Here is a 13,733-nt window from a genome sequence, read left to right as displayed (position 1 = left end):
TACTTCAGCATAGAGATTGTACTATCTAGCAGACTGTGTTTGGACCTCCTTTCTGTATGTTCATTTATCCTCAAACCACCATTCATTCTAACCTATACCAATATGTTTATTTCACTTACCAGTAAATGGTTTTGTGTACTAATTCACAGCTTAGTTATAGGTATCTAAGTGCTTGCAAGGACTTTAATTCAACCAGGCATGAGAGGGGCTGAGGTTGTTCTTGGAGTGGAGACGCAGAACAGAGAACCCAAATTACCAAGCAGCTCCTTTGGGGGCGGCGCTACATATAAGTATGTGATCCTGACTGTGTGTGGGCTTTGGCCTGTGTGGGGAAGGGAGACCACTTTTTAACATTTTCTATTTCATTTAATTATTTTTAAATTTTGTCTTTTTTTCCTTTCCATTTGCTACTATCAAATGGGGGCTTATGAGTGGGGGTGAGTATAGAAGCCAGAGCTGCTTTCTTACTTTTAAGAGCTGCTGGTGGATCATTTTTCTTTTGTTCAACCTAGAATTTAAAATATATAATGAAAGGCAAAGCTTTTTAGTTTTGGATAGAATGGAGAGAGATTAGAACACCTACCAGGTTTTTATTACTATCTATGCCCCTGTTAGGGAAATTCACCCTCTCTGTTTGTCCTGTTTACCATTATCATGGGGGAAGGGGGTGACTATGAATACAAATTCCAAATGATGAAATGATATCTTGGGATACAATGGCAAGAAACTGACAGGAATTTTAGCCCTCCCTTATTCTATCCAAAATGAAATAGAAAAGTTTTGCCTTTAGTTGCACACTTAAGTCAGGCTTCTAATCTGCATAGTTGTTCCAGGTCTGTGCCTCAGAAAGAATTACAACTATTTGATCAATATGACAGATAGGCAACTAGCACTTTCATAAGGGAATTTGGCTTTACAACTTAATTATCATAATCAGAGCTTTCATTTAGGGTATAACCAGGGCCGATGCTACCACTAGGCAAACTGGGCAGCTGTCTAGGGCGCACTGCTTCCTAGGGCACAGCCATGGCCAGGGCCACCAATAGGGCAGTACAGCCAAACCTGCTGTAACATTAATTATATCTTCCCTGGGCCCCATCAGCTCACTAGAGGGATCCAGAATGTGAGGAGCAGAGAGGGACTGTTTTTTTAATTTCGTGCACAGGCGGATAAAGCTGCACTGTGGTTTGCAATGCTTATCAGCGGTGGCCAGTCATTATCCATTCCTCCACTGAGGGGAGAGGAAGGTGAGGTTGTAGCCTGGCAGCAAGAGGTGATGCAACAGAGAGGTGGCGGAGAGCCCAGTCAGCAATGGGAACCCAGTGCACAGGGAAGCTCGCAAGTTATGTTTTCTGAGGCACAGACAGAGATACAGTCATACTCTGTACACAGACAGACATACAGCACCTTCTGTACTGTGTGATCATCATCATGATAATGATGATGATCGCATAAGCTCAGGGAGATGCTTCCTGTTAGTTCTTATTTACTCTTGTGTTTGAGGGACATTAAAGATATGCAGCTGAGCCACACTTTTACTGTCCTCAAACCACTCCTCGTTATGTTGCAAAGGCACTGACACTGTAGTATGACAATAGTGGCGGGGTGCTGTGTAAAACCCCCCTGCTGCCGTAACACGGGGGTAGCAGTACCTTTGCAACATAATAAGGAATGGCTAGAGGGATAGTAAAAATGTGGCTCAGCCGCACATTTTTAATGTCCCTCAAACACAAGTCTAAATAAAAACTAACAGCAAGCATCTCAATGAGTGTGTGTAAATCTGACAGGCTGAATGTCAGGTGAAAATGATCCAACAGCAGTGCAGCCTCCAGATTGCTTCCACACCCCCATAGGCTCTGCCATGCTTCCCAGGCTCCGTGCTCCCATCAGTGGACCTGGGACCTGCATGGTGGGTGCCACCGGTAGAAGGGAGGGAAATCAGAGAACACCTGCACTAGGTGCACTAGGTTGAACTTTCTTACTATGTCACACCTCTGACACTGGAGGTGCATCCAATTGCACAGAATCAGAACCTTCAGATCAAGCACAGCTAAATACTTCTTACCACCAGTGAGTTCTTAATCCCAATGACCACCATTGTAAATAGGTCTTTGCAGCAGACCATCAATCTAATATGAATGTATTTATGGGGTACATATAAGGCTGCCACCAATGAACAAGGTCAAGAGAATCCTATCACAATGTGGCATAGGACACAGGACACCAGTGCAAACTGTTGCAACAGAGAAAGGTCACTTTGAGCAAAGAGCCCCTTCAGCAATTGTTTTCTGAGGCCCTACTGTATATACAGTTATGCCTTGATTTGTCATACAGTATTTATAGTTATATGTTTAGTATGCTGTAAAAACTACAGTATGCATATCCTATCAGTATGAAAGCAATAACAAGCTGGTGTATGTTGGTTTTTTATTTCTATGTTTTTCTTTTTTTTTTTTTAATGTTGTATTCTTTAACCCTATTATCCTGGGAGTATGTCATATGACGTCCTCTCAGGATTGTGCTTTGCATGCGCACCACAGGCCCCGATCTGCACATGATCTGTCACCTTCCGTGTCCACTGGACAGAGCTGCGTACAGATCACTGTACCAGCCCTCTGCTGGTACCATGTGATCACTGTGGCCAATCACAGCAGATCTAATGACAATTGTGCACAATGAAAGGCTTTGATTCATGCTCTGCGATTGGTCACAGTGATCACATAGTACAGACAGGGCCAATCACAGCTCATCTGTGAAATGTGATTAGCTGTGGCCAATCACAGCTAATTACAATAGTAAACAATGAATGGTTTTCATAAAAAAAAAATGGTTACTTATAACTGTAAATTTCACAGTTATAAGCAATGATAGTGTGTAGAACAAAAAATTGTGATCACAGTGTTACTATGGTAAACTGTATTGCTCTGGTCACTGTATGTAAAAAAAAACCCCAATGTAATAAAAGAGAAAAAAATATTTTAAACAAATTTTAAAATTTTTTATTATTATTATTTTTTTTACATACTGTCACCAGTCAGTGTCCCTGATCACTGCCACACCAGTTATATGATGACGCTGTACTGCACTAGTGATAGCATGTAAAAAAATGTTAAAAATTTGGACTTTTTTTTCTTTATTTCTTCATTTTTAAAAAAATTGTGACAAAAAAATACAACTTCAAAAAACTCGCCATGTCTCTTACTAAATATCTTGGCCTGTCTAATTTCCAAAGAGGGGTAATTTGGGGAATATTTGTACTGTCCTGGCATTTTCAGGCCTCAAGAAATGAGATTAGTACATGAGGATTGATCGATTTTCAGATATACCCCATACCTTTCCTATAGACTAAACATTATACACTGATTTCGGTTATTTTCACCAAAGCAATGTAGCAGTATACATTTGGCCTAAATTTATGAAGAACAATTATCTATTTGCAAAATTTTGTAACAGAAACAAATACAAATCATTTCACAATTTTCAGGGTTTTTATTCCATTTATTTAGCAAAAAATAAACAAACAGTGGTGATTAAATACCACCAAGAGATAGCTCTATTTGAATGACAATTGTATGATCATGCAACACTGTATCCATATGACATTTTTATAAATTTTTTTTCACACAAAGTGTGACAGCACTGAAAGCTGAAAATTGGTCTAAGCAGCAAGGGGTCCAGTAATGAAGTGGTTAAAAAAAATATCAAGTTAAAGGGAGCTTCTAAGTATTATGAAATAGTTTATTTATTGCAGGTATTTATATAGTATCAATATATTATACATTGATCTAAAGAATACATAGAAATGTTCACATTAGTCCATGCCCATGAGGGAGCTTAAGATCTGATGGATTTGCTACGCTCAATTGTAGAGCCATGTTTGGTGGATACCAGCCTCTTTGTGAACTCAACGCACACATGAATAAGACTTACAAACTCCATGCAAATAGTATCCCTGTTGGTAGTCAAAGTTATTCTGTATAGCAAGATACTCTTCGTTACAGCCAGGGGCGGACTGACCATTTGGAAACTCGGGCACCGCCCCAGGGCCCGGGGTCAGTAGGGGGCGCCATGAGATGCCCCTAGTACCTTTTTCATAGGCTTTTTCGAGTTTGGGCAAGGACACAGGAGCCCCATGATCCCCTATTGCCCGGGTGCCCCATGAGTTGTCAGTCCGCCCCTGGTTACAGCTGAAATTTTTGTTATGCAAATGACTGGATCTTTCTTTATGACTACATGGAAGGGGTTTTGAACATATCAGGGTGTTCCCTGAATTCATATGAATTAAAGAGCAAACAAAGATACTGAAATATTTGTCATCTTCTAATCTTACAACATTTCAACCCTTGTTTCAAAGCCCTCTTTACATCTTCATTTTTTAAACTGTAGATGAGGGGATTCAGTAATGGGACAGCCACCGTGTTCAACAAAGAGAAAACCTTATTAAAATTCAAGTTGTTCATGGAGTTTGGTCTTAGGTATTGGCTGGCGAGGGTCACATAGAGCAGGAAAACGACTGTAAGGTGTGAGGAACATGTATAAAAGGCTTTACGCCTACCACTGCTGGATGTTATCCTCATTACGGCATGAAGGATAAAAGCATAAGGCACAATGGTTAGAAGGAAGGGACAAGTTGAAAGGACTAGGGCATAGGTAAAAATGAGAAGATCTATAATGGAAGTATCGCTACAAGAAAGTTTCACTAAAAGCATAATATTACAGAAGAAATGGTCTATTTCATTAGATGTAAAGCATGTAAGCTTTGAAATGACGACAAGATGAGGAATAATTTCAAGGAAACTCAGCACCCAACAAAACATAGCCAGCAAAGCACATACAACTTGGTTCATGGCCAAATGATAATGTAATGGGTTGCATACAGCCATATATCGGTCATAACTCATGGTGGTCAGGAGCAACAGCTCAACACATACCAAGGATATAAAGACATACATCTGTGCCACACATGGTATGAAAGCCATCCTTCTATTGCCTGTTATGAAGGTAAAAAGGATTTTATGTAATGTTACAGTAGCCGATGTAATATCCACCACTGACAAATTACTCAAAAAAAAGTACATTGGTGTGTGGAGATGATGATCTATAAAGACCAAGAAAAGAATGGTCATATTTCCACCAAGTGTGGTTACATAAATAAAGAGAACCAGAAGAAAGATTGGAACCTGTAGCTCAGGGGTTGTGGAAATCCCTTTAATGACAAAATAGTCCGGAAAAGTCCAAAATGTAAAATTCATAGATAACATTGAAGTTTAACTCTATGAGGGTATAAAATACATAATTAAATGCAGCTCCATATTCAATAGTATATCATTAAAATTGTTTTTTAAATGCAAGCCATGTAAGGACATGAATATTACTTTACCTTATCAGCCTTTTGCAATCTTCTATGAGGCAGAGCTCAGACTGGGAGAGGAAGCAGCAAAAGGAGCCAATGAGTTGTGCTGCAGTGCTCATGTGCTAACAGTAGACATTCTGATCGAAGGAGATTGGAGGAGAGGGCAAACTTACAGAGAAAGTTTCTTAGTCTGCTGCTTCTCATTTCATGGTGCAGTTACAGGTTTGGGGAGGAAACTTTAAGAGTGACTTAGGCCTCGATCTCATGGGGTGATTTGATCTGTGCCCCATGCAGGGCCATGTTTACCAGCATGGGCATCTGCTGGCAATCCCATAGTTGTCTGTTGGGATGCAGTAGATGCACCCAATGTGACATCTGTTCAGGTGTGGTTGCACAGCCCTAAACACACTCAGAGTAAGTTTGGGGACAGGCACCCACATGGATGTGATGTTGGGAGCAGTGTCTGTGTCTGTGCAGTCACTACATCCCTATAGACAGCTATAGGACTGCCAGTACAGGGATGCACATACCACCTGTTCATGCCCCTGATAGTAAAACACAGCAATGCATGGGGCACTGACCAAATCACCCTGTGTGAACATGGCTGATATTAAAGGCAATATTAAAAAAAAACAAACATGTCAGACTTACCTGCTTTGTGCAATGGTTTTGCACAGCACAGAGCAGCCCTGATCTTCTGGTCCTTCACTGGCGCTCCTGGCCCCTCCCTCCTGCAAGTGCCCCCACAGAAAGCAGCTTGCTATGGGGGCACCCGAGCAGGCTCGCTCCTAAGGCAGTGCCCTGTATGTCCATTCACACACAGAGCTGTGCCCCCGCAGTCCTTATTGGCTCACGATCTGTAATTGACAGCAGTGGGAGCCATTGGCTCACCCAATGAGGAAGGAGAGTCTCCAGAGAGCCAAAGTTCTTGTGCATATTGCTGGATTGCAATGGGGCTCAGGTAAGTATTGGGGGGGCTAGGGGGACAGCAGTAAACAGAAGGTTGTTTACATGGAGGTTTAGGGTGAATTGAAGACTAATAAAGTATGGATGAGTCATTAAATGACAGTTATGCTATAAACTGATTAATTATAGTAGTAGTAATAATAACAATAATAGACCACACTTCTAGTTTACTTTTTTAATTTGCAGTAGTGGACTGATGTTTTCTAAGACCTTTATAGGGGGGACACAGTTGTAAAAGAAGGCCAAAGTGGGGTAGCGGGCATGGATCTAGAGGCTAGAAGCATCATGGACATTTGCCACTTTATTTTGAGGCCACCAAAATCCTTCAATAGTTTGAATAGCCAAGGATAAGGAAGGGTCTGCATCATGATGAAGAAATAGGGTTAAAAAAAAGAGTTTGAGAGCAAAGACTAATTAAACTAATGATTATACTGTCTAGCACACTGTGTCTGAACCTACCTTCTGTGCACGGGCGAACTGACAACTCATTGGGCCCCTGGGCAATAGGGGATCATGGGGCCCCTGTGTTCTTGCCCAAACTCAAAAAAGCCTATGAAAAAGGTACCAGGGGCATCTCATGGGGCACACTACTGACCCCGGGCCCTCGGGCAGTGCCAGAGTTTCCAAATGGTCAGTCCACTGCTGCTTCTGTGTGTTAATTTATGCTCAAACCTGTACCTAGACATTGAGTTCAGTGACCACTTAACTGTATTGTGTCTATTTCCTTTTAATATTTCAAAGCCAAGTTAAAGGTATCTACACTTGTGTTCCTGTAGGTGCTGGCATTACCTTTCACTCAACCAGGTGTGTCGAAGGGACTGAGGTTATTCTTGGAGTCGAAGAAACAGAACAAAGAATGCAAATTACCAAGCAGTTCCTTCAGGGCAGGGCTACAAATATATTCTAAAGAGTTTTTATGGGGTTTCCACAAGAATACAAAAGTAGCATCATGCATAGTTATTGGTAATGTTCCATTTGCAAAAAAACTCCTTATAAACCAGTTTAAAGGAGAAGCAATGATGTCCAAATACCTTCTGTATACCTCTAATGGCAGTCCACCAGGACATGTGACTTTAAAGCCTTGAACAGCCTGTTAAATCTTATCCTTTTCTTTGTGATTTCTTTGTCCAACATCTGCACGTAGGGTGTGGACAATTGATGGAAATCTAGATTTTAGTCTAGATGAGATTTTTAACCTTTTTAAATTCTGTCTGTAGCGCTACCCTGTAGGAGATGATTAGATTTTTTCCCAGGTCTCCCCTGTCTTCGCCCCTCAGCTAGGTACAAGGTACTTTCCGCAGCCATGTGCACACAAACGTTTGCTCATTGTCTCCAATGACCAGTCTAGGGGATGTTGTTTTATTGTAGAACTAGGGATAGAGATTGGGAATGTTATTAGGATACGCCAAGATTAGAACTTTTCACACTGAGGACATCAAACTGATCTCCTAATTATACACTCTTGAAGTCCTGGCTGAAAGCAGAAAGCAGACTTCTCTTTAGATAATAGCAACAAGTAGTTTAGGATTGAGCAAAGTCCCTTGCAGTAGCAACAGTTGGACAAGCTCTTTAGAACAGTAGTCAGTGTTCCCTTTTCTCAGATCCATGCTGACTACACTACTACAAAATACACAGAGTGCCCAAGATCTTTCAGTGTCCGTACCCACAAAGCCTAAGGACAGAATAATAGCCTCCTTCTAATCCTCCAAGCAATACTCTCCAGTGATGCAAGACAGATCTTTGGCAGGCAGCTCCCCTCAGTCAGCACACTGAAAAACCAGAGTCCCTCTTTCTAACTTCAGGCCCTCAGGTCGCCAACCTGAGGTTGCATGGCAGCAAGTGCCAGATGAGGCAAGCCTGCCTCCAGCCTGGCTTGGTGCAATCCTCTCCAGGAAAGATCTTGAGCCCATGTGCTCACAGAACATAAATACCACTCCAAGCATGCAATGGGGCCACCCTCCCATGCAGTTGGCTAGGGCTACGTCCATATTCATGCAGTTTATTTGCCTAGCCCCTACCTATGTTCTGATAGGCTCTCACAGCTTCCTAAAGGTAGGTGGAGACAAACTCAAGACAAACTCAAACAGTACTAGAGCATCATGAGCAGACCTTACTAATCCATCAGCTATACTTATCCCAATTATACAAATCCTAGCATTTATCTAGGAGGGTGCTACATGTCTAACACATAAGCATCGGATATTAGGAAATGGTCTTTTCTTGAATTTGGAAGTTTCAGCAAATGATCATGTCATCCATATGCAGCTCCATACACTGTCCCAAGCTAATGATGGAAAAACTAAAAACATTTGCAATATTATGGCATACTGATCTGATCTTTAAACTCACATGCACATTAGGATAGTAGTCTAAAATGTTCAAAATCACTTACATCCAATGATTATTTGTGTCCCTATCAGGGGCGGACTGACAACTCATGGGGCCCCCGGGCAATAGGGGATCATGGGGCCCCTGTGTCCTTGCCCAAACTCAAAACAGTCTATGAAAAAGGTACCAGGGGCATCTCATGGGGCCCTCTACTGACTCCGGGCCCTCGGGCAGTGCCCGAGTTTCCAAATGGTCAGTCCGCCCCTGGTCCCAATACAGGGAAAAGGATGGTACATCCTATCATTTTCCAAGGGACATTACATATTGAATTGGGTGTATATTTAACCCCAATATGTTATTTCACAAGGTCATGTTTTATATTTCAATATTTTTATTGAGAAATAAACATATTAAAACAAGATGGCTAACAATAGAAGAAAAGAAAAAAAAAAGAAAGGGCCCACCAACAAAATGGAACCAGATTCAGAATCATAAACATAATACTGGTAGGTAAAAAAAAAAAAAAAAAAAAAAAAAAAAAAAAGAAATTTAGCAGATAATAGCATTACAATGCACATGAAAAAAGTCAAAGCCATCAAAATATACAAGTTTCAAAGATCAATAAACAACAATTATAGCAAAATAGACCAAAAATAACAAAGAAAAATAAAAATGTTTAACAAATAGTAGGAAAAGAGAAAAAAAGAGGAAAAATAGAGAAAGGAGGGGGGGGGGGGGGGGGTCAGCTGCCAGACACTCACGATACAGTAATATAAGCAATCCAAGGATCCCAAGTCCTCTCAAATCTGGACACATCATCAGAGACGATACTCGTCAGTTTATCATTAACCATTATCCAATTCAGTTTTTGTTTCACCCTATCCAGCGGGATCAAAGATTGCTTCCAACTCCTAGCTATAGTAATGCGAGCCGCCAATAAGATATATACAATTAGTTTAATCGATCTTTTGGGAACATCAGAGGGTAGTATATTAAACAAGGCTACTTCCGGCGATCTACGGATATTAATTCCTGTCACTGAGTAAAGAAAATTAAATATGCGGATCCAGAACCTACTCACGACTGGGCATTTCCACCAGACATGGAACATAGTACCCTCTTGACCACAGCGTCGGAAACAGGCAGAAGAAACGGAAGGATACATAATGGCTAGGCGAGCAGGGACCAAATACCACCGAAGTAGCGTCTTGTAATTAGATTCAACAAGATCAGTGTTAATCGAAATCTTCGATAAGGCATGGGCCGCCGTCCGCCAGGTATCCAAATCCAATGAACTATTTAAATCCCGTTCCCATAAAGTCATGTAAGACAATTTTGTTAGAGGATCAACCAACAAAGCATAAACAATGGACAAGCGACCCCGCATTACCCCACTCGCCCCACAGGAGACCTCGAGGGAAGTAAGCGCACAAGGTTCTGTGAGTAGTCTAAGTTTGCTATCAATAAAAGAGCGAAGTTGATGGTAACGAAATATCTCACCACGAGGCATCCCACAAAAATTCACAAAATACTGACGAGACCGAGGGCGAACCCCATCTAAGTAATCACCAATACGTAGCAAACCCTTATTAATCCACCATTGGAACCCCGCGAAAGACAAACCCGGAACAAACTCAGGATTACCAAACACCGGAGCCAACGGAGTATGCGGAGAGAAAAAAGGTTTACGAGCTCGCCATCTATCCCACACTGACAATGAATAAGATAGAGTAGGACACAAAATAGGAGGGCGCAATCTATTGGGAAGCCACATGAGAGTACCAATAGCATATGGACGGCACGAAAGAGCCTCAATCCCAACCCATTGGGGGACATATCCCCTGGCCGTAGTACAAGATAATTGTGCTATTTGGGCCGCCTGAAAATATGCGAAAAGATTAGGGAGTCCCAAACCACCATGCCTCTTCAAAGAAAACAAGGTAGATTTGTTCAGCCTAGGGCGCTTTCCCCTCCAAACAAATCTGGAGACTGCAGCCTGCAGGAAGACTAGTTCTCGTTTGGGAATCAAAATTGGTAACGTCCTAAAATAGTATAATAATCTAGGTAGGAAGGTCATTTTAATAGAATTAATTCTACCGAACCAGGAAAGAGAAAGATCCTGCCAGGCTAATAAGTCATTCTTAAGTTGCTTGAAAAGCGGGATATAGTTGGCCTGGTATAGCGTCGATACAGATTTCGTAAGAAGAATCCCCAGATAGGGGAGAGAACCAGGAGCCCACTGAAAAGCAAAGTTTTCCCGGCAGTAGCGAACCTCTGAATCGGGTAAAGAGATATTCAAAGCAACAGTTTTAGAGGAGTTGAGCGTAAGACCGGAGACCTCAGAAAAACGATGAAACAGATGGAAGAAACCAGGTAGAGACGTTCGAGGATCAGATATATACATAAGAACATCATCGGCAAATAGGGCACATTTAGGAACCCTTTGACCACAGATAACACCCGATATAGAGGAATCAGCGCGAATAGCAATCGCAAGAGGTTCCATCGCCAATGCAAAGAGCAACGGAGAAAGAGGACATCCCTGTCTAGTTCCTCGCTCTATCGAAAAAGGAACTGATTTATGTCCACGAATGGATACCTGAGCTGACGGGGTAGAATAGAGGGCCCGCAACAACGTCGTAAAATAAGGGCCAAACCCAAACCTGTCCAACGTTTTAAACAAATAATCCCAGGACAGACTGTCGAATGCCTTCTGAATATCCAGTGACAGTAGAAAAACATCCCTTTGCGACGATCCATCCCAATTGGACTGCACAGCTGACAGCAAAGCTATAGTCCGCCTAATTTGGTCCGATGTTTGTCGACCACTTATGAATCCTGATTGGTCATCATGAATGTATAAGGCCAAGAAGTTATGGAGCCGTAAGGCCAGGATTTTAGTAAGAATCTTTAAATCACAATTAATTAAAGAAATAGGCCGGTAATTGGAGACCATAGCTGCATCCTTGAAAGGCTTGGGAATGACACTAATGAATGCCTTATTTTCCTCTGGGAGAACCACACCCCCCTCCCGCAAATAATTAAAGTACAGGGCCATATGGGGTATCAGAATGTCCGGGAAAGCTTTATAGTAAGTATTAGGAAGACCATCCGGTCCCGGGGCCTTGTGAGAGGCCAGGGATTTCACCGCATTCCCAACCTCTTCACAGGAGATAGGTTGTTCCATTAGCTCCCTATGTGCCTCCTGGAGGGGGGAAAAGGAGATAGACTCCAAAAAAGCCTCCAGAGAGGAAGAAGAACAGCCCCCCGTGGGCGAACTATAAAGCTGAGAGTAAAAAGACTGAAATTTGTGGAGGATCTTACCCGGGTCCTGGGATAACGAACCATTGTCCAGTCTGAGCTTGGGGAGGGCCGTCTGGGAGTGTCTAGGAGTCAGCTTGCGTGCCAACAAGGTGCCAGGTCTGTCCCTCCACGTAAAGAATTTATGATTAGACCAACGAAGTTGTTTATCCGCAGTGGTAGTAAGACATAAATTAAGTTCCAGTCGGGCCTGGTCAAGTTTAAGTAACAAATCAGAACTGGGATGATGTTTATGTTGAGCAACCAGGTCAATATATAACTGAGTTTTAGTAGCAAGTAGGTCAGTTCGGGCCTTTTTTAAACGAGAAGAGAGTTGAATAATATAGCCCCTGACTGAGGCCTTATGAGCTGCCCAATTAATCGCCGGGTTCGTGTCCTCTGCTTTATTAAAATCAAAAAACATTTGTAGGTGCGATGAAATTTCCCGACAATGAGATGAATTACCCAAAATAGAGTCATTAAGACGCCAATGAAAAGCCGTCTTACCAAGAGTCTCGGACGAAAAGGTGATAGAAACTGGGTCGTGGTCAGACCAGGGCGTGGAAAAGATTTTAGCAGTGACAAGTTTGGGGAGTGAATATGTATGAAGAAAAATATGGTCAATGCGAGAATAACTATCATGAGCCCTGGAGTAGTGGGAGTAGTCTCGGGAAGTAGGATTAGCCTCCCTCCATGCATCAATAAGATCATAGCGATATAAAAGTTGAGCCAATTTACGGCTCCGTCTAGAAGGAGGTTGAAGCGTGGCGGTTTGGGAACGATCCAGAGTCTGATCCAATGCTAAATTAGAGTCACCAGCTAGAATAACGTCACCCTCAAATTCTCCTACCAGAGTGCTTAGCAAAGATTGGAAAAATTCAACCTGATTGGTATTGGGGGTATAATAAATTATAAAAGTGATAAGGTCGCCTCCCAAGTGGCCTTTCACCAAAAGATATCTCCCCTCCTTGTCCCGGATAATTTTAGAGTCAACAAAGGACACTCGACGAGAAAAGCAAAGGGCCACCCCCCGCTTTTTCTCTGTGGCATTAGCAAAAAAGCAGAGAGGGTAATTTTTATGAATATAACGTGGAGAGAAGGAGGGTGGAAAATGAGTCTCCTGTAAGGCAACTATATCCGCCCCAAGGGAGTAGTATGAGCTGAAAGCCTGTATACGTTTGGATGGGGAATTGAACCCCTGAACATTATGAGAAAGGAAGCGAATTTCTCCGCTAGTGGACCGTACGGAAGACATGACAAATAATTATGGAACTAAGCAGAATAAAGACCCCTCGTTCCTTAAAAGTAAAAAGATCCCTATAAGTCCCTAAATGTCGCCAGCTGACCCCCCAAAAAATCAGAAAACAATAAAAAGAAAAAAGACAGAAAAAAACAGAAAAAAGAAAAGAGAACATTCGGATCACAAAAGTCCAAATGCCAAGTGACCGCGGTACACAAAACAGTATCAGAAAATGAAGGAAACAATGTACCAGGAAATACAGAGCAATAGCCCTGCGGTGGAATAGGTCTGCCCAGAGAAACATTCCCGGGGAAGAGTCTTCCAATCAGGGAGAGCGCAAAGACACTCTCCGGCACTAACAGCAGTTACAACCCAATAACAATAAATCAAACGCACAGTGCATTAAACAAAAAAACAAAGCAATTAGAGCCACTGAAATGATATTCAGCAAACAAATGTAATTAACATCCTAAGTCCCACCCCCAGCCCATCCCCCCAAACCAATATAACAACAGCGGCCAATGCTCCGAAGAGCCACAGAAAGGC

General features: G+C 42.1%; 1 protein-coding gene across 1 annotated transcript; it reads right to left on the bottom strand.

The window, feature by feature from the left end:
- Nucleotides 1–4,313: 4,313 nt before the first annotated feature.
- On the bottom strand, nucleotides 4,314–5,252 carry LOC149460303 (olfactory receptor 8D1-like). The gene has a single exon (XM_089679903.1). The coding sequence runs from the start codon at nucleotides 5,250–5,252 to the stop codon at nucleotides 4,314–4,316; it is 939 nt and encodes a 312-aa protein (XP_089536029.1).
- Nucleotides 5,253–13,733: the final 8,481 nt, after the last annotated feature.

The sequence above is a fragment of the Staurois parvus genome, unplaced genomic scaffold (genome assembly GCF_062004578.1).
Source record: "Staurois parvus isolate SC_StPar_1 unplaced genomic scaffold, SC_StPar_1.0 ptg000232l, whole genome shotgun sequence".
NCBI lineage: Eukaryota > Metazoa > Chordata > Amphibia > Anura > Ranidae > Staurois > Staurois parvus.
The sequence above is the reverse complement of the archived record's forward strand: the minus strand, read 5'-3'. Positions and strand labels throughout refer to the sequence as shown.

Excerpts from the sequence above, each read along its gene's own strand:
- LOC149460303 (XM_089679903.1), bottom strand. The coding sequence starts at position 5,252 with ATGAATTTTACATTTTGGACTTTTCCGGACTATTTTGTCATTAAAGGG.